Source organism: Serinus canaria, chromosome 3, assembly GCF_022539315.1.
Source record: "Serinus canaria isolate serCan28SL12 chromosome 3, serCan2020, whole genome shotgun sequence".
Taxonomy (NCBI): Eukaryota; Metazoa; Chordata; class Aves; order Passeriformes; family Fringillidae; genus Serinus; species Serinus canaria.
Window position 1 is genome coordinate 27,511,458 of NC_066316.1, and position 20,864 is coordinate 27,532,321.

Here is a 20,864-nt window from a genome sequence, read left to right on the forward strand (position 1 = left end):
AAATGAGAATAAAATGTAGAGTTAAAGATAGCTTTACTGCAAAGCTGTGTTCTGATAAATCTATTTTTCCCTTCTCTCTAAAGAATTTGATTAAGATTTTTAGTTTACTACATGAATTTATTTAGCTCATTGTTTCTGATAAGCTGATAAATTTCTTGTCATGTGTGTGTTTCTAGAAATTCATCGATTAAAATGGCAAAAATAAGCTTTCCTGTTTGGTTTTGTTTCATTCATTGTTGTTTCATTGAACTAAATAATATAGAGAATTGAAAGGAGGAAGGTAAGGTTTGCAGGTTTGGGGTTTTTTATTTTGTTAGTTTGTTTTTGTTTTGTTTTGGTGGGGTTTTTTGGTGCTCTTCACAAGAGAATATCTCTGTTTTAAAGACTATTCCAGTACTTCATCAAACTCTTATTTCAGATCCTAAGCTACTAATTTTTCTAGTTCAGTTCTTTACGAAATGCTACCAATCCATGGTGCAAAGATGTATTCCACTCAAGTAACATTAATGGGTTATTGTGTGTTATCATCTTAACTTATGCAGCCTTACTTTTAATTAGAGTTTGCTGTTAGCTTCTCTGGAATGAGATTTTTGTCCACTTAGTTTTTGGTAAATGAGATCATAGTATCAAAACTGTGGAGGGTTCTGGAATACAAACTGTGTGGAGTGATTTTGAGTACCATTAGTTTGAACAATTTCAAGTGTAAATCAATTGAGTTTAGAAATATCATAGAGTTTTGTAGGGTCATAATTTAATTCATAAGCTTATTTTGAAGGTGAGCTTACACTTCTAGCTTCTTTTTGCCAGAAGCATTTTTAATTCAGGTAATGTTTTATAAACCTCTTAATGGACAGTACATGTACTTTCTGAGTCTGTCCCTCATTTCAGAGGGCATAGCACTTTTCAGGATGTCGTCTTTTTGCAGACAGTGTTTGGAATACTGTTCCACTTCTTGTATGACAAAAACCCCCTCCTAGTGGTTATATATACCCTTGTGCTTGAGATTTTTACTACAGAACAATTTTTAAGAGCATTTGAAGTTTCTTAAGAAAACTTTCCTGTAATACCTAAAAAGAGATTGTGAGTGTGTGTATATCTTACTATGTAGGAAAATACCTTGTCTAGTCCACCGAGACAAGCACAGAAAATGGATTAATGGAAGATTGAAGACATTTTTTCCATGTTCAACTAAGTAGTTTGCTTTATATTTTCTCTAAGCACTAGTGGAGAAAAGTAAAAGCATATTGCAATTGCTTATGTCAAGATAAAGTTGTTCCATTTCTGTATTGTTGTTTAGGAGCCACATGGCTACAAGGGAAGTACTCAAATCTGCGAGTGGTAAAAGCAGAGGGAACTCAGATCTTCGCCTCCTTGCAGCACAGCTGGCCCCACCCTCCCTAGAAGCTGAGTTTTCTTCCTGCCTGCATTGCTGTTCCTGTCTGACCTGAGGGCAGTGTACTATGATGTGCATTTAGCAGAAATGAGCAGCAGGTTGTAAGGTACAGGGGAAAAAATCCTGAGCCTGAATTTCGTCTCTGTCTCTCTCCATTAATTTCAGTGTCAAGTATCATATTGCTTAGGGACTGGTGACATTATGGCATGTGTGTCTTAGGCTTTTACTTGAAAGTCTAAATCTTCTATACTTTAATAATCTCATTTAAACCAGAAGGGTTGTTACCTTAATGTGTTTTGATTTCCCAGGGATCCCAATTCACTACTGCTTGGAACCTGCCTTCCTTGGAAATGATGATGCTGACTGAGGCACTTGAGTTCATTGAAGTGTTGGGAAGGGTATCTAGAACCTTCCTAAAGACAACACCACTGTTTTTAATTGGCTTTAGGAAAGGTTATTATGAAGAGCCAGCATTATACTGGGCACAAAGTTGAGATGAGAAGAGCATAGGTTTGGGTGATAGTTCAGGGGAGAGTTACCTAAAACTTTGATTTAATTTTTTCATATACAGATTTAGGTTTTCAGTGATAATAGGCTTCATGAGGATGATGAACACTTGCCAGCATGCAACTGTTAACCTTCATGCTGCTTCTAAGATGATATATTTGCCTGCAATTCTCTCTGTTACTTAACTGCTGTTGCCTCTGTTACCAGCTCCTTGGTGAGGTTAGTGTTGTCAGTAATTTAATCTCCTGACCTGACTAAGTAGAGCTTAGTGGGACACAATAGAAAAGTAGAATTTGTGTTGGGTTTTTTTGTTTTGGGATGGGTTTTTTGGTGGTTTTTTTTTGTCCGTGTATGGGGTTTTTTTGTATGTGTTTTGTTTGTTTGTTTTTTTAAAGGGTCTGGCAGGGTCAGGGCACAAATTCCTTTGTTGGAATCCTCTCATGACTACAAAAGGTTGAGATTTGTCTTTCTGAGAACTGAGATCTGTGGGAGATGGGTTCCTTTAAACAGAACCTAAATAATAAAATTAGTTTCTTTGCCCTGACCATTAGAAGAATTGAGTCCCAACCAAAAGGATGTATGATACAACAGGACATTAAAATTAAGACATTTTATCGGCAGAACTTATTTTCACTTTTGCTTGGCAAAAGATGCATCTTTTAAATGTTAATCCACATCAAAGGGAAAAGAGAGAAAGACTTTTTTCTATACCTGGTACGCACTTCAGGGTGCTGGTTTTCACAATTCTGACAGCAAGACAGGAAGCTTGCTGTTAATTCATGCTGGCATCAGAGTAGCTGTCTGATGGGCAAAAGCCCCACTTAGTAGGAGTTGATGTCTTGATAAAAGGACCTATTATTAGTATGTTTTATTTGAGGTTTCAGAAAACCATTTTTAAGAGTCTAGAGTTGCCCTTACGTTGTGACAATGCCTTTGAACCTATTGCATGTTGGTGAATTGTGTGCCTTTGTGCCACTGCTTTCCTGTTTGGGTGTGAAAGAGTTGCCAAGTCCAGCCTTGGTGTTCTTGATGCACTTAGGCTTTTCTAAGCCTTTGATGCACAAAGGCTTTCCCTTTGTGCTCCATGAGCTTTTCTCTGTGTTGGATCCAATGGTTTACCATTCTAGAATTAGTTTGCACTTCTTGCACAGTAGGCTATGCACACATGCAGCATGGGTGTTACTTTAGACTTTCAAGGAGTTAGATGCAGGCCACTAAATGCAGATCACTGAAATTTGGGAAGTGGAAAAAGCAAATAACTTCTGGTTCCTTTTGTTAATGTGACTTGGTTTCTGCAATGGTAAAGTTTAGTTATTCTGCTCACTTCCCCACACACAGTTGAAGATGGTTATTGCACACATGCATGAAACCTTCTCTACCTTCTGCACTGTGACTTAGTTCTCTAGAGCTGTGGGATTAGCAGCAGCAGGAAGTGGAAGAGTATTTGCCCATGCTTTTCTGAGGAAAAAGAAACAAGGTTTCTAGGGTTAAATGAAGAAACGTTCTGCACTTACTCTCACTAGAAGAGAATGAATACAAATGTACTTGCAGATGGCCTAAGCTAGAGGTAGCTTTTAGCTGTGTTGTGTAGCATGGTATGTGTCCAGTGGCTATGGGAAGATTTCCATGTGGTGGTTTGCCCTGGAGTAAGCTTCAAATGCTTCTGACTGACTTTCAAGCGGCCAGGCTACAAGGCTGTTAGTCCTTGCAGGCTCTGTCCACTCTAGTAACTTTAAGTAAAATTGTGTTGAGTGCTTGATACAAATCAGCATAGTAAAATATGAATTACCCTTCCTTTCTCTCACTTCTGCACATAGAAATATTTAGATTGGAGAAGACCTGTAAGATCATGAAGTGCAACCATTAACCCAGCTCTGCCAAATCCAGTAATCAACTGTGTCCCTAAGCACTACATCTACACATCTTTGAAATACCTCCAGAGATGGTGGCTCCTGGGCAACCTGTTCCAGTGCCTGACTGCGCTTTCAGTGAATAAATTTTTCACGATAGCCAGTTGAGACCCGTCGTGCACACCTTGAGGCCATTTTCTCTTGTCCTGTTACTTGGTATGTACTTGTAGAAGAGACTGACCCCCACTTTGCTATACCCTCCTTTCAGGTAATTGTAGAGAGATACCTTTTCTCCAGGCTAAGCACCCCCAGCTCCCTCAGCTGCTCCTCATAGCACTTGTACTCCAGACCCTTCACCTGCTCTGTTGCCCTTCTCTGGACATGCTCCAGCACCTCAGGGTCTTTCTTGTAATGAGGTGCCAAAAAAAATTGAAAACAGGATTCTAGGGCTAGTCTGATTCAGACTAGAAGAGAACTTTCTTGCTGGAGATGCTGCTTAACTGTTGTGCAGCTGAACTCCAGCTGAATAAATTCCAGTATTTGTTCATCAGTACCATCTACTCTCCCTTGTGCCCCTTCAACTTAGCATTTTTTCTGTTCTGCTTCTTCCTGTTGTAGTTAGACCAGAGAAAAAGAGTAAATTCTGCAGTATGCCATGACAATTTATAGATGTGGATGGTGTTGACAAAGTCTTTAGATGTGAGGCTGTAAGAGACTGCTGATCACCCCTGTGTTTGCTGTGCCTCAGAGCACTGCTCCAGTAGATGTATCTTGATATCACAGAATGGAGGTGGCCTTTTTTACCAGGACAATCAATACGTTATAGCAGTGATCCCCAAAGTGGTGCATGTGCCCCAGGGGTTGAGCAAGGTGATCTGCTGTGGTGTAGAAGGAAAGTACTATAACTTGTATTTATTTTTTCCTTAAAAAATCCACCAGCAAAAAAAAAAAAAAAAAAAAAGGCACCTCACATTGAAATAAATCTTTAGTATTTTATTGAAATATTTTATTGAAAGTGGTTCCCTGACTTCCCTCTGTGTGCCAGAGGGTCTTGCGTCATGTAGAGCCTACAAAAGTGTCTTGCAAAACAGGATGTTTCACACTGTAGAAGGGCATCCTCACTAGTTCATTCACTTTCATATGTTGCAGCTCACTTGTGCCTACTTCTGTGGATTTATGTAGTATATTGTCTAGTTTTAATTAAACTAACTCTTATGAAATAGACATGAAGCTTAAAGGTTCCCTCAAAAACCTATAGATTTTGGGTAATGCTAGAAATAGGAGCACAAGTAATGGTAAGAATGTCAGAGCTTACATTATAGCATGAGCTCTTCACTCAGGTAAAAGCAGTGACAGTTGGATTGGATCTAATCAATGAGGTCTAATAACACTCAATTAAGTACTTAAATTTTTAAAGCCTCTCTTGAGCTTTCTTATGTAAAAGCAAAATATGAAAAAGATATACCATTGGAGAAACACTTGTTCTTCCTGCTGTGGAAAAATGGCTGAAGTAATACGGAAAAAAACCCCCTATATGACAGCAAACTAAAATGCTTTTCTTTGTAAGAGACACAGAAGACATTGCCAGAGACTTGAAAAAATAGGTATTAGAAGAAATTGGACAGTGTGGGAGGCTTGGTATGTAGTAGCATGGAAGTATAAATGTTTCTAACATACCTCATCTTAAGGAGCTTGCTACATTCTGATTCAAGAATGAAACACATTAAGAGCTACTTAGGAGCACAGTTTGGCCCAGAAATGCACAAAGTGCTGTAGGATGGCATCAGTGAGGTTGACTTTATAAACACAAGACTTAAATAGAATCTAGTTTGTAATGAGATGGGGAATGACCATGAAAATCTGTACACACTGCAGCTCAGTAGTTCTTTCATGGCAAAATGGTTAAAATAGTTGTCAGACTTAGATGAGTTAATGCCTTTTTGCTTTTACTAAAAGTCAAGTGTTCTGAATTTTCAGGGCTTTTCTCTGCTGACAGGTAGCTAGTCAGTAGCATGTTATCTAGCAGATATTTTTGAAAAAATAAGCATGTAAATGTATAATAAACAGTTTGTGAAGCAATGTCTGTATATAGCTACATGCATATGTTGAGTATGCATGCTCAATTTTTTTTTCTCAATATGATCATGGAATTTTGGAATCCTCTGTATTATGGGTTAAAGCAAAGATTAAAAGACATGCCGTGGAAGTTAAGAACAGCCAGTTGAGCAGGTCTGGATATGCTCCAAAGAACTAGTGTCTGTGGATTTAAGTTGCTGATTTCTGCTATGCGTAGGGTATATGGTGTGATGCAGAGCCTATGAAGTATTGATTGAGGGCAGGGCACTGAGGTTGCATCTCAGGGGAGTGCTTGCTGCCTTCTGGCTTCACAGCCACTTGATCAAAAAGCTGTCCTGATTTTAGCAACAAACCTGAGCTGTTATTACAAGTCTAACCAGATAGAGTTCTTGCTTTGAAAATAATTGGAGTAACTAGGAAAGTGGGGAGAAGGAGGTCTTGTGTTCTGCATTGATGCAACTGAGCAGCCTTCATAGGTTGCTTAAATTTTAAGCTTCATTCCCAGCTTATAGTTAGAAAGGTCTTCAGATAATTGTACATGGGGTTACTGAAATTTTCTGCCTTTTTACCTTTGAGACTTTTACATGAAAGATACCTCAAGACTGTAACAGATTGTCAGCAATTTACAATAATACTGTATAATAGGAAGCAGCAGTCAAAGAAGTACATGCAGCTTTCTTGAACAGTAAAACTTGTCTCTTTGTCCCCACCTTTCAAGGGCTGCAGTATGAATCAATGTGTTCAAAATCAAGGGCTTCTATGCCTTTCTTCCCCCCTCTTCTATTTCCATTGCAAATTAGTCTTGCTGAAAAAAAAATCATAGCTTAGTTGCTAGAGAGAAGTGTCCAGACCAGGTTGTGAGTTATTTAAACTGCTGTGGACTGTGGCAGAAATAATGCATGGTGCTGGGTCTTGCTTATGTCTAACTAATCCCAACTCTTGCTTGTTGAGGTTTGGGCTAGTTTGCTTTCCAAGATAATGGAATGTAATGGAATAGGTTAGTTGAGGACTGTGCTCTTAAGTTCAAACCTTAGCTGGCAGGGCAAACTGCTTGTAATACCATCTCTAGAGTGGTTTGGTTGTGCTTTTGAATTTTGTCTCTGAAAAGTATTTGGTATTCTGATGAATGTTGATTAGTCAGCATGCACATGTATATGTTTGAGTCTTAAAAATAGTCTTGTTTCAATGCTAATTAATTTCCTGGAGCCACATTTCTGAACTAGACTGAAGGCCACGTGGTAGAAGTGAAGTGCATCCTCTGCCTGGGGACAGTGACCCAGAATGACCTGGCATTCTCCAGGATGGAAATGTGCACACAACCAGTTTCCTTGCAGCAGCTGTTGCCATGCAGTATCATCATACATGGCTTACCTCAAGAAAAGTGACTTATCTTCGTGTACATAGAGTAAAACTGTTGCATGCACTTATCTTAGCATCACACTGTCTTCTGGCCAGGCTAGCCCATCTGTGTGGCCCAGGAGCACAGACAGTGGAACCTTGCTCTGCAGACTGGGGCTGGTGCTGTTGGCAGGGCTGTAAGTGCCACACTAAGATATCTTTTGTTTCAGGTTGCCATAGGTGTGTTCAACACGTAGCACTGGGATGCAACACATGAGTTTGGGTTCATGCTGTTGTTTGTTCTTCATGCTGTTGCTTTTCTTTGATTTCTTTTTCAGCTTGCCAGGTAGCTCTGATGCTCCTGGGCCATGGGATTTTAGCAGCTGCAGGTTAGCACTGTTGGTGAAAGTGATGACCCCGAATTCTTGCACCTATTCCCTGGTTGTTTAAATTCACCCAAGTATAGGAAGCTTGAAATCTGTGTAAAAAGGAAAGGATTAATACATTGTTCGTACTTGGAAGGAGGAGTGCTGCTATTTGGAGAGCTAGTTTATGAACCACAGAAATGTAAAGCCACCTTAATCTCCTCCCTAGTCCATGTGCAGTCTCCATCTGTGCACTGAGGCTTTCAAGACCAAGCTGGGTAACAGCCTGAGCTGGCCCTCCTTTGTGTGGCAAGTCAGACCATATTCCTTCAAGGATTCCTTTCAGCATGAATTTTCATCCCATTTATGTTGCTGAGACTCTGACACCACATGTCTATGTGCACATAGATGTTCCAGTTCTGGTAATAATATCACCTCAGAGCATAGGAGCCATATAATATCAATGTCTTTCCTTGGCAAGGCATGACTAAGATGAAAGTGGAAATACACCTTCATAAAATTCCCCCTTTCAGATTTCCATATATGAGGGCAGTGCATTCAACTCAAGGAAGAGATTACTTCAGTGGTACTTCTTACAAACCTTATGGATTTGGGATTTTTCTTATGTAAATGCAGCTTAGATTTTGGGGGCAGGGAAGAAGGGGCAAAAATTATAGAAAGGTGAAGAGCCAGAGATGGATCATTGAGAGAACTAGAGGAGGTGAATGGAAGCTTTGCCTTTATGCAGGAGAGAAAAGCAGCATTTCTGTACATAGAAAGTTACTTCCTCTGAAGTGGGTAGAATTTGTTCTTTTAAAGAAGTATAATCTAGAAACAGGTCTTGAAATCTTGAGCCTGGGTCATACTCTATTAGAAAACTGTCTGCACTGTATGATAAACTACTACAGTATATAGGTATGTATCTATTTAAACTTGGGCACCTGATTCATATGAGAAAAATCATAGTATAGATAAGCTTTAAGTTGGTATTCTCTTACCACAGCTGATTGTGAAAAATACTTGAGTCCCTTTATGTTACCCAGCTAACAAGAAAGCATGTAGCCTTATGATTTACTTGGAAGCTAATTCTGTCTTGTCAATTGCTCTACTTTTCTTGCTAAATCCAGTGTGGAAGTAACATGCACTTTATTGGCTTTCTGACACGTTGTGGAAACTGAATTGAATTTATTGTGTGTTGTGCTACAAAGTCTTTTCTGTGCTGGTAACTGGAGGATGGACAAGAGTTAGTGGAATTTGTGCTCTTTGTGCTGGTGGGCTTGTCAAGTCTTATCCAGCTTCATCTTAAGCAAATCTTTTTGTTGGTACTTTGTACTGTGGGAACAGAATTGGTGGCTGCAAGAGTAGGGAACTTACGTTGTTTTTCTTCTGTTCTTCCCCTTGTATACTGGATTTGCAGTCTGCTTGCTCTAATTTTTCTTTTCATTGCATTTCTGTGGTAGGAAAGAATAGCCCTGTTTGGATTCTGTAGATTTTGTACTTGAATGACATCAGGTCAGTGCATACAGTAACAGAGAGAGAACCATGACTAATGTCGCATCATGTGGGTCATTTTTCCTTCTAGCCCTTTACAAGTAGTGCAGTGTAGCATAGTATCTGTTTTAACTCACTGTGTATTGCTGGATAGTTACTGTGGCAAGAATCCTTCTGGAGATGTTCCTTCCCCTGTCTCTGATCAGCCCCAGCTCTGTTTTTCTGACTTGCATGGATGGGCATGTTTGTTGTCAGTACCTGATGCTGGCAGAGGCTGCTTGCTTTCTTCCCCCATGTCAGAGCTTAGAGGTATTAGCTCCTTGCAGTGGGCTGTAGCATGTATATAAATGGCTTTTTATCAGCCTCTTCTATCTGTGTGACATCTCCCACGATAAACGCCCCCATACAGACTGTGTTAGGATGGCTCTTGCAGTTTGATTAAATGCTGCTTGTATATGAATGCCAGTGGATTGTACTGGATTGTTTTTTGCAGGGCCCTCAGCCCTACTTTGCACTTAAGGGAAATGGCTCTGAAGTGCAGACTTCTTAAAATTTTTTTTCACTTAAGGGAAATGACTAGAAATTCAGAGGTAGATAAAACTGAGACAGGTGTAAGAAGAATATTTGTAGGTTATTTGTTCTGACTGCAGTGCTGGGTACTTTTGGTTTGTTTTTTTTACTGTAGAGAGAGTTAATGAGCATTTTTTTTCCTTCACTCATTACAAAGTTAGAGGGTTGGAAAATGGAAGCGTTCAAAATAATAGGAAAACAACCCATGATATAAAGACAGACTTCATAGATGAACTAGAGACAAAATCTGTTATATCTGGATGCTGTACAAGGTGTTCTCCAGAAGGAAGAAGAAAACACAGATTGGGTATTAGTTAAAAGCAGCAAAATGATTGTCATCCCCATCCCACACACCCTGTCAGTCTGAAGTAAATTCAGTCCTCCTGTTCTACTCTGGTCTGTATTTTCAGAGGTGAAAGGTATGAATGTGTGTTCCTTCAAGAAACAGATCTTTGAGGGAACACACTGTGTGCTTCTGTCTTGGGAGAGGACAGAAGGAGTGGGGGCCACCTCCTGAGCTTGAATGAGGGAGGCCTTTTCCCAACCCACTGAACTAACTGCTTATGTCTGGCTCAAATGTAAGACATGAGATAAGGAAACTCCTCACAGAGTAACCAAGGGGACAGAACAAATGTTGAACATTAGAAGTAAACAAAGCTAAGACTGCCTAGGAACCTCAGGCTCCTCCAGCATGAATGCCCAGAGTGTATCATACATCATGGGGAAGTCTGGCTGCCTGTTGCTGCCTTACAGCAGTTTGTTGCCAAGACTCCTGGAATGAGCAGACTGAGGTGCTGTGTGTCTCGAACTGTGGAAGTCCAGGAAAGCATGGCTAGTGCCTGTGGTGGGTCCTCCCAAATCCCTTGCCATATACTGCAGCAGTTGAAATGACTTCATTGGAGAGCTATCTGGATAGCTGAATTCTTTTCTTCTTTTGTCACCTCTGTAGATCTGTGTCAGGAACACTAGAATTTTGTATTGCATCTTACATATTTGTCATTGTTATTAGGGAATGTTGTTCTATATAAAATCCATTGGAAAGCATGTGCTGAACTTTCTGTAACATATGTTGGGCTATGAGCTGTCGGTGCAGTTGTGATAGGTGAAGATGCAAGTTTTTGAGCAGTGGTGTCTTGTAGAGATCCAGTGTGGCATAAGAACCTGTATCAATCAGAATAAAACTGGTATATGGATGTGTAGCCCATCCAATTAGATTTAAGGGTATAAAGGATGGTCATAGTGGGATGCCAGACAAGGGTCTGATAGAAATTTTTAATGTAAGGACCAGTAACTGTGCATCTTCAATTAGCATGCTCTGTGTTTATTGGTGGTGCTGGATAATGATACAAGAAAGAAGTTCAGTAGTACAAAACCCTGGGTTTTTTCCTTCTTTTGGAAAGGGAATGATCTTGTGGTTAAGAGTCTCTTGTGCCTTGCCAAGAGTTTGCTGTGTGTCCCCGAGCAATCTGCATGTGCTCAGATTTTCCAAGAGAGGCCTCAGATTTTCCTACTTTGTTTCTGTATAATTTTCCAGTTAGGGATTTTTTTGTTTGTTTTTTCCCCTCAACACTGCTGCTTATTGAAAGCTTTACTTGAAGCAGCAGATGCCTAGAAATGATCAAATTCAGTGCCAAGCTGGTACTGAATTGAAGCACCCAAAATCTGTAGCCGTCTCTGGAAATACAGGCCTTAATTTCTCTGTTTGCTGATTCCTGCCTGAGGGATTTTGTGTCCTACCTTCATAAAGTGTTTGAAAGGCATGGTAGGAGTGTGCAGTGGCACTGTGTGTTAGAGCAGCATGACAAAGATGCCTTGCATGTGTAGGAGTTGTATTTTCATGAGGGTAGTGTCCTAAAAGTCGTCAAATCAAGAGGGAAACCACATGTGGAAAAGCCTTCCTGACAGCTGGTAAATTAAGAATAATATGGCCATACTCCTGTTGGTAGGCTTCAGTTAAAGAAAATGTTGCCATTTTGCAGGTTTGTCACTGGAGCGCTCAACCAACTCAATTGCCTCACGTGCTCGACTGTGTGAGAGGGAGGAGGAAGTCATGGCTTGTTTTGAGAGAGCGTGTGTTATTGCCCAGGTGTACTTGCAGGAGCTTGAGAAGGTAAGAAGAAATGTGCATAGGGTATGGTCTGGGTGAAATTTGTAGGGGTTTAATGGCAAAAAATAAAAAAATGGAGAAATCTCAAGTGATCATAGCAAGGAGTCTGAGAACAAATTGGAAGAAGTGAGATGTCTCAGTAAAATCATTTGCAAAACAGCAGTTTAGCTGGTCTCTACCTATTTCTTCTGAGAATGAAGTCTGGAAATAAGTTCTGCCTGTGGTAAAGTACCAAATACTTTGAGATGCACAAGTTGCATCTCAAGTTTAGCCCTTACTAAAGAGCAGCTATGAACTTTGCATGGCAAGTGCTGGTATGAAGGAAGTCAAGACATTTTACATACCTGCTGTGTAAATGACACACAGCAGTGGCTATTGAGATCCCTAATGAGCTGAAAGAAACCTTTTTGGGTCAGCCATAGCAATTTAATTACCTGTGCTTCGCCTTCTCCAAGTGAACCTTGAGGAATCCAGATCATTAGCACCTAGGTCCTCCATCCCTGGAAGTGGTCAATGCCAGGGTGGGTGAGGCTCAGAGCTGCCTGGTATAGTGGAAGGGTGTCCCTGCCCATGGTAGGGAGGTTGAAGCTAGATGATCTTTTAAGGTCCCTTCCAAACCAAACCGTTCTGTGATTAGTAGTAAGTAGCTGCTTAGCCAGTGGTTGGTAGGATGGATACTGGGAGCTTTCCACTGAGCCATGCAGGTAATAAGTGCCACTGACTTGCTGGGCACATGCAAGCTTTGCCTAGCTAGGACATACCACATGCTTCCATACCCTTCCTATGCCACACATTATGCTTGACATCAGCAGTACTGATTGTTAACAGCATTGTTATCTGTCCTGTAACCTAAAGAAAGGCCTTTGACCTTCTGACCAGATATTTCTGCTCTTCTCAGTAACAAAGGTGTATTTTTGTGTCAGGTCTTGTTTTTAATTGCATTGAAACAAGAAAAAAATAAACTTAGTGCATGTATAAAAATTCATTTAAAAATTCATTAAAAAAGCCAACTGAGAAGAGGCCTGCTCTGTTTCTCTGCAGAAAAAAAATGGAATAGTCTTTAAATTGAAATTATTACTGTCCTTCTGTTGTTGAAAGATGAGTTCCTGCCAGTGCTGGATGCTGTAAATTTCTTTTTACTGACAGTTTGGGTCTGCAGAGAAGGAAAAGGTCTGACCTGTAATTCATTCACTTAAAATCATAGAATCAGTAAGGTTGGAAAAGACCTCTGAATTTACTGAGGACAGCTATGAATTCAGCACTGCCATGTTTGCCACTAAACCATGTTGCCAGGTGCCAAACCACATGGCTTTTTGAACGCTTCCCTGGACAGCTTGTTCCGATGCTGGACCACTCTCTCAGTGAAGAAATTTTTCCGTATGTCGCAACTTGAGGCCATTTCCTCTCGTCCTGTCACTTGTTACTTGGAAGGACGCCAAACCCCCACCTCTCTACAACCTTCTTTTGCATAGTTGTCTCTGGACACAGAGACAAAAATGCAGGGTTGATGACAGACACAGGAGAAGTTCATTCTCCAGTCCTAGATAAAAAACCCTGCTTTGGAGAGGCAGCTTTCAGCAATGGAAGCGGCTTGCTACCAGTAAGGAAGCAAAACCAAGGAAGATTTGATAGGACAAATAGAGGAAAGATTAAGATTCTTCCATCAGGAGTCCTGATGGCTTGCTGACTCTTAACAAATATTTATGTTATATTGAACTAGATAAACCTACTCAAATATTGCATTGGTATTTCTGTGCAACATATTGGATCTTTGTAGTTTGTGTGGTATTTCCCAAGCTGTTGGTGTTAATATGCAGCTTTCTGCTTATTTTATTAAAGGTTAGAAATGTTTCAAAACTCATATTGCGTGCAGAATATCTCATGGAAGTGATTGTGTAATTTATTTTAAAATTGATTTTATAACGTTTTTGAATAGCTGATAATGTTGTTGAAGGTATTACTTGCTCACAAGGACCTGGCTAGTTCCTACAGTTATCTGTATTCCAAGATATTTCTTTTTTTCCCCTCACAGACCTTAAACAACACACATTCAAGGATTATCAAGGGCAGCAATGTGACTTACTCTGAGTTTGAACTTTCCTACTTTCTGGAAGCAGCTCTACAGAGTGCCTACGTGACTCAGTTAAAAAAAGGGTAGGTGGATGCAGGTATTAATAAAATTAGATAATATCACATGTTTTGTCTCAGATGAAGACTAATTTTTTTCATATGTTCTGTTATGACTTTTGGTTGCTGGCTCACCTCAAGTCTCCCCAGTGTCCTTCCCTTTCTTCTGTTTGTGTCTCTCTGTCTTTCTTTAGAGTCTTAAACATCATTTTTCCAGACCTACAAGTAGGTGGGGTAGAACAATATTCTTGTCCTGACTCAGCTTTGCTCCCTGTGGAGACAAGGGGAGTTTGACTGTAGAGGGAGAGTGGAATTTACACTGCTGTGTGCCCTTAAAATTTTCAGCACCTGGTCTAGAGTTCAGTAAAGTCTTTACAGGTAGTTTCTTTCATTTATTTATTTCTTTGTTTGTGTAAGGTCTTAAATATGCCAATCAATGCTCCAAATCTGTGTGTTTTTACTCTGGAGAATGTATGCAGGAATGGTGCTACTCCCACGGTATTTATTATGCCTCTGAAATACAGCTCCCAGTGAACTTCAGAAGGGCAGGAGGATTTAATATCTTCAAGTCTACAGTGAATTTTATGAGCCTACAGTGAAAAACTTCTCAAGATCAGCAGAAAAGATGCTGTGAATGCCCACTTCCAAAGGCCATTGGTGAGGACATGACGTTCCCTAAACCAGGCCATATCTTCAACATATAATTAACTCTGGTTATCCAATGGAGAGATTTTGTTATGTAGGAGAGTCTCTTCAGTGTGTGCAAACAGTACTTTTAAGACTCTGTCCTTAGTCCTCTTCTTGCACCATATTTTCCTGTTTATTATCTAGGAATCAGATTCTGGGTTTCTCACTACAAACTGTGTTCACAGATATTTAATTTTGTCCTTTTTTTGCCTTCCCCCCCAGTGAAAGATACTTTCTCTCATTTTTTTCACTTCTTTTCCTGCTGAATAGAATGGAAAAGAAAGAAATTAAAAAAATAGGGAAGATTGAAAAGAAGAAAACTAGGAAAAAAAATCCCAGCAGAAATCAGTTTAAATCCTTCTGTAGAAAACAGATACTATTTTTTGATTCTGCTGGAGGAGGAGCTTGCTTCTTCTTTAGGGCTTTTTTGCTCCCTTTTTATCCCCCAAGGATGACTTTAAATGCAACTGTGAACAGCTGCTGTTCTCCAAGCGTGTAGCACAAAGCTGTACTTGTAAGCATATCCATGAGATGTGCCTTCAGGTAAGCCTTGTTTTTACCTGGAGGCTTCAAAACCACATAGCTCAGATGTTGTAAAATGACCCCTTTAGTTAGGCAAGTATGAGTTTATGCATAAAGCAAAGTATGAACTTGTAAAGCATAGCCTCAGTATCTGCTTGGTATGTGGTTTTCCGAGGTGAGCTGGGGGTTGGCCAGCTGTGGCACAGTATGTGCTTTCCTAACCTTCTGCCCTTCTCAGGGCAAACAAAAAGCTCAGGTCTTGCCAGTCAGCTCATTAACTATGTAGTAAAATAAAGTCCCATTTAGAACATACGGCATTGATGTCCTCCAGGCACCTTTTGAATATCAAACTCATGTTCATTTTATTCAACAACATTGTAAATTCAGTCTTCATCAGTGATGAGTTCATGATATCTAGCAGGATATTTTGGCCATTACTGTGGGCCCTGCGTGCTCCCTTCCCATGTTATTTTAATGATAGCCTTAAAAACAAAAACCAAATCCCAAACAAAAAACGCTACAGTAACACAATTTGAAGCAAAATCCATATGTGAATTAAGCCATGCTTGGGTATAAGCTGAATTGCTGCAATAGCAGCAGCATGTTCTCTGTAGCTGTCTTCTAATGAAAGAGCAATGGAGCTTCTGCAGCTGGGATGGGAGTGGAATCCCACGGGCTCCTTACCTCCTGCAGAGCAAGTGAGAAACATCAGCCAGGCTTAGAAAGTCTGCTGGAATAAAAGGAGCCTGGTGGATGTGGCAACTGGTCTGCCCCCGCAGCTGATACTAATGTGTAGTTTCTGCCACGAGAGGGCATAAGCAGCACTGGAATATATTATGGAAAGGGGAGGGATATGGGAAGAAGCTTTTTCGGATGCTTCATTATTATAGTAGATTACTCCAACTGATGCTGAACAGCTCAAAGAAATACTTTTGTTCCCCTTATTTCTTCCAGTGTGTTCAGGTAGAAATAAGCCTTGGATGATGACTGCTCAAGCTCTCAGGGTGTAGGTTCCATCAGGTGGTATGTCCTTCCCCAGTGCTACATGTGTACAAAAGCAATAGTGAGTGTTTTATGTCTCAGCATAAAACAGGCAGAAGAGCTCAGGGATACAAGTGCTGTTGTTATGCTTTTGTTCCTGCTGGTAGGATCAGAAATGCTCTTCTCGGAGTGTTGTCAGGGATGCCCTTTTCTTTTGCAGTGTGCAGTGAAAAGAAGACACCAATATAAAAGAAAGGTCCAGTCTCCCCTTTAGGTGTTGAACTGCCAGCTGTAAGGAACAGCAAGTCTTGCAGCTGTAGAAGTCACAGGTGCTTTTAACGAGATGCTATCTGAAAACATTGTGTTGCTGAAGACACATTTCCTGCAGTTGTTCGCCATGCTGGAACCCAAGAAAACTTTCTTTTGGTCCTCCAGTGAGGAGTGTTGATGCTGTGGATGCAGAACATAGGAAGGCAGATGCTGTCATACTGTAAGAGGCAGCCAGTTGTCTTAAGGTTATCATCTCCACTAGGTTTTGTGTTTTGATTTATTTGTTTTGGTTTTTCTCTGATGCATATATATGAATATTAGGCTCATTTCTTTTTGCCTTTTCTTCTTGCGTCTATGCATAAACAGCTATTTAAGGAGAGGATGTGGTTTGTTAGAAACCCAGGTGAGATGCAAAGATGGAGAAGGAGATGGGCAGAGGCAGTGATGTTGCTGCTGTTTCTGTGCTCTGGGTACTGCTTTACTCTGGAGAGGTGATGCTGCAAACCACCAAGTAATTATCTCAAGATGGTCTGTTCTATCTGTCAGCAACTGATTGTTTTAGCAGTAAATGAGTAGGGATAAGAACATGATCTGCTGGTGACCATGTTGTTGGGGGACTGTCTTTGCAAACCTCTGTATCCTCAGTCCACTCCTTTGTCAGTATTTTTCCCAGCAATTTGCATAGAAAACAGTGTACTTCTTTATTTTCTAGTGTCTTAGAATTGTATGTAATGTTAACCAATCTGTGACATAACTCTGATATGACTTCTTGACTGCTTTGATTCATGGGCTGGTAATTAATCTATATTGACATGGTACATGCACAAAACAAATTTTTATGCCAAGCTGGACTGACTGGACTCTAAAGTTGCTCTTTGTCACAGTTTGTGCCCTTGGTTGTCTGTGTTCATTTTTATTAGATTAGCTGTAACAATCCTGAACTGCTCTTCATCATTTTTATTTTCAAATGGTGCTCTGACCACTACTGTGGCTAAACTAAAACCAAGGCAGTTGAATGATCATGTCCTTTTCCCTTCCTGTTTTTCCTCATTTCTTTTTCTGGCCTCTTAGCAATACATTAGGGGCCTATGGACTCTTCCAACTCATTTCCATGATCTAATGTTCACTTATGATGCCATGGCTTGAGGCAATATCACCTGGGATTTCCAGGTAGTCCTCTATCCAACTCCTGCAGAGGCTTAATATTGTTTAGTCTCTAATCTAAGTAAGATCAAGTGTTTGCACCATCGATTGCCAGAGGCTTTATGACTGCATCCTCATCTAGTCACCTACATAGCAGGTATTTCTGTTCCAAATACATACTTTTCTTTTTGTTAATTTCTAAAGATCCTAATTTTAAAAAAATCCCTTCAATTGCACATTTAGTATATGAAGGGCACATATTAATGGAACAGTGAGTTCTTTATTGTTATGAACAGAGCAATTTATATGCTCAAAATGAAATGTGCTCAGATGCTCTCCTGGCTTGGAACAGTAGAGTGGAAAGACAAACTTCTGTGTTTGCAGGCAGGTGTGCTCTGTCTCCTGTCACAGCTCAGTAATGTTTGATAAAGTTCAAAAAACAAAAGCTGCCAAACCAAATCCTCAGTCCTGTAGAACAGGTATTGCTGAGAGCTCAGGGGATGGAGTGGGTGCTCTTTGATACATCCTGACCACACAGGCAGCTGTCTGGGAGGTGGTGAGTGTTGGGTGCTCCTCCTGTGCCACCCATTTTGCACTCCTGCCATCTGTTAAAGGTGTTCCTAAGCATTTGTCATGTGCTGCATGGTTCCAGCCCTGACTACTGACAGATGGGCAGCAATTTGACATTTATTCTTTCATTCACTTCAGTGTGTCTGTTCCTTGTTTTTCTTCTCCCCTCCCCTTCCCCCCACCCCAGAGCAAGGTGTTTCTGCCAGAAGACTTAACTTTTTTTATGGCCTTTATGGTCTAAAGCATTGAACTGTAAGGGTGCCTTAGTTTTCTAGGAGCAAAACTGTCTCATTTTATCACATTTGGTAGGTTTTTCTTCTCGGATGTACCAAATGTTAAATTAATTGGCTTTGCAGAAGGTCACTAGTCTTCTTACTGATGTTGGTTAATGCAATTCATTGGCACTTTATTAAAACAAATATCATTATGCTAACAAGAGACCTAAATAAAAGCATTTTTGAAAATGCTGTAGAACTGTTATACTCCATAACTCTTCTCTCCAGCCTCCTAAGGAGACCATGGAATAACAGAAAATGCTGGTAGTTTTCAGTAATCAGGAAGAGCAGTTGGGCAGCTGCATTGTGTTTTGATGGGGGAATTTATTAATTTTTTCTATCTGATAATAAATACCATGTAAACAGTTCTGTTGGATTTGGTTACTACTTGTGCATAAGGTCCAGAACTGCTTCTGCATGGGTATATTCTGTTCTAGAACCACAAAAAAGCTCCTGCTGTCTTGGCCCTGTCTTTGGAGTGCTTGCTGAAGTATTTAGGTCCAACTTAAAAAAAACATTCTTGACCTTTTTTCCTCTTGATAAACTCAAAGCACATTTTTTACTTTGGAGAAAGTGGAAGGAAAAAAGACAGCATTTGACTTTTCTCTACAAGTCTTCAGCTTTTTTGTTCTTGTATTTTTGCTCTTATCTTACTTTTTTGCCTGCCTCTACAGTGCCCGTGATTAGACAGTCTACAGATTACCTCACAATTTGAAACTGAGATGGGTATTGCTTGGAAGTAGAGCCATATGCATTTGCATTCTGTGCCATGGTGACTACAAGCTTTAGTAGTGGCATTTTCTGTAGCCAATATTCATAGTAAACGTGATGACATTTTTATCTGTGCACCTCCAAAATAATTGCCATTTTTTTGTTGTTGTTGTCATCAAATGTTTGCTGTTGATTCTGGAGTGCAAGAAGGTTTGCAGTGCATGCAAGCAGGCACAAGTGCAGTTTGTACTGCTTACCTTCAAAATTTAATCAGTTTGACAGAAAAGGTTTTTATGGCTTTGTTTATAAATGAAATTTAGCTTTTGTCTGCACAGAAAATTCTCCTGGATAAGCTGAAGTGACAGTTAATGTACCAGTACAACTGCTTATTTTGTTGTCTTGTACAACATTGCTTCTTTTCTGCTAGCTTGTATGTCTTTGGGTAGCTTTGACCCTGCAATGAATGTGCATTGAACCATTTTGCAGTTACTGTGGTGGTGGGGCCATGTCCTTAGCCTTGAACAGCTGATAGGCTGCCAGTGTGTTAACTGATATGTACAGTGTTTAATCTTTTCTCTACATCTCTCTGAGTGCACAGCCACGATTAAGATAGCATTTGGCAACTAGTCAGCTTTAATTGCTCATGGTGTGTGCAGAATAATATGATTTTTTTTTTAAATTAGGGTTTTTTTAGTCTAACCCTTTTACTGTGGGTTAAGCTGTGCTTGCAAATAGTTACTGCAACTTTGCTGCCTGATAATTAACTGTTTAAACCACTGTAATTTCATCATGTGCCTGGACCATCAGACACAAAGCGTTTAAGCACCACCTAGAAGAAATCGTCATTTAAAAGCGTCACGTAAGCTCAGTATAATTTAAACAAGTACAATCTGTGTGTATGAAGAGGAGATGTGGATGCTTTTAAGGAGCAGCATCTGCTTTATAAATATGAGCTATGAAAGGCTTCCAAATGTCCCCTCTGTTCATCAAATGTGAATGTGATCTTCTCTTAGGAAGCCATCTGGAGTAGGCAATGCTACAGTCACTGCCTTGCTCTGTGCCATTGTCCTGTCTGTGCCTCCGAGTGACTTGTCTCGCTACTGCACACTCAGTGTTAGTGATTGTTTCAGGGGTTGGTTGAACTTCAGGTGTGTTGCTGAGCTTTGGCACATCATAAAAATATTCTGTCTCCAGCATGCTGATTTTGGGGGTTTCTCTTTTTTTTTTTTTCTGTCTTCCCCATAGAAATATTGTGAAAGGAATGAGAAGTCTGCGAGAAATACTACGGACTGTAGAAACAAAAGCTACTCAGACCTTCAAAATGGTAAGGGAATGGGAGATTGGAGGGTGGGGCAGTCTGGCATGCAGGACTTCTCTTAATTGACCAGTGCTGTAGCGCAAAAGTGTATTTGTCCTCACTTGTTTGATTGCTGGCTTTATTTTTTTTACTTTTTTTTTTTCTTTTTTCAACTTTTGGAAGTGATATGTCAAGTGATCCCCTTAATTCAAAAACCTGCCTAATTGAAACCTCCAGGCTTTTGGACCTGAGCATATAGGTTACTTTTGTTGGGTTTGTGTTTTTTTTCTTGCTTGTTTTGCTTTCTTGGTTTCAGTGCATTTTCTAGCCTTAGTAGAAACAGAGATGTTATTAGTTTGACCGTGCTGTCCTCAGGTGAAGCTGTCTTGTTTTCTTTCTCAGTTTCAGTGTGCATGCACACCTTTCTGCCTTTGCATGCGAAGCATTGAGTACTTCTGTCTCTTGCAACAAGCAGTGCTTTTTTAGACTGACATCTTTCAGTGTTCCTTCTGTAAAAACCTTCTTCAATACAGAGTGATTTTAATTGTTTTAAATTTTTTTTTGGTGTTGGCATTCTGCATCTT

At 40.1% G+C, this 20,864-nt stretch overlaps 1 protein-coding gene across 1 annotated transcript in view; it reads left to right on the plus strand.

The window, feature by feature from the left end:
* The window catches only part of TTC7A (tetratricopeptide repeat domain 7A), a 173,107-nt gene that overhangs the window by 9,530 nt on the left and 142,713 nt on the right, over window positions 1–20,864 (plus strand). Inside the window, exons 4-6 of the mRNA XM_030235497.2 lie at window positions 11,570–11,700; window positions 13,730–13,851; window positions 20,229–20,307. Of these exons, the coding sequence (XP_030091357.1) occupies window positions 11,570–11,700; window positions 13,730–13,851; window positions 20,229–20,307 (332 nt within the window). The remainder of the gene's footprint in view (window positions 1–11,569; window positions 11,701–13,729; window positions 13,852–20,228; window positions 20,308–20,864) is intronic.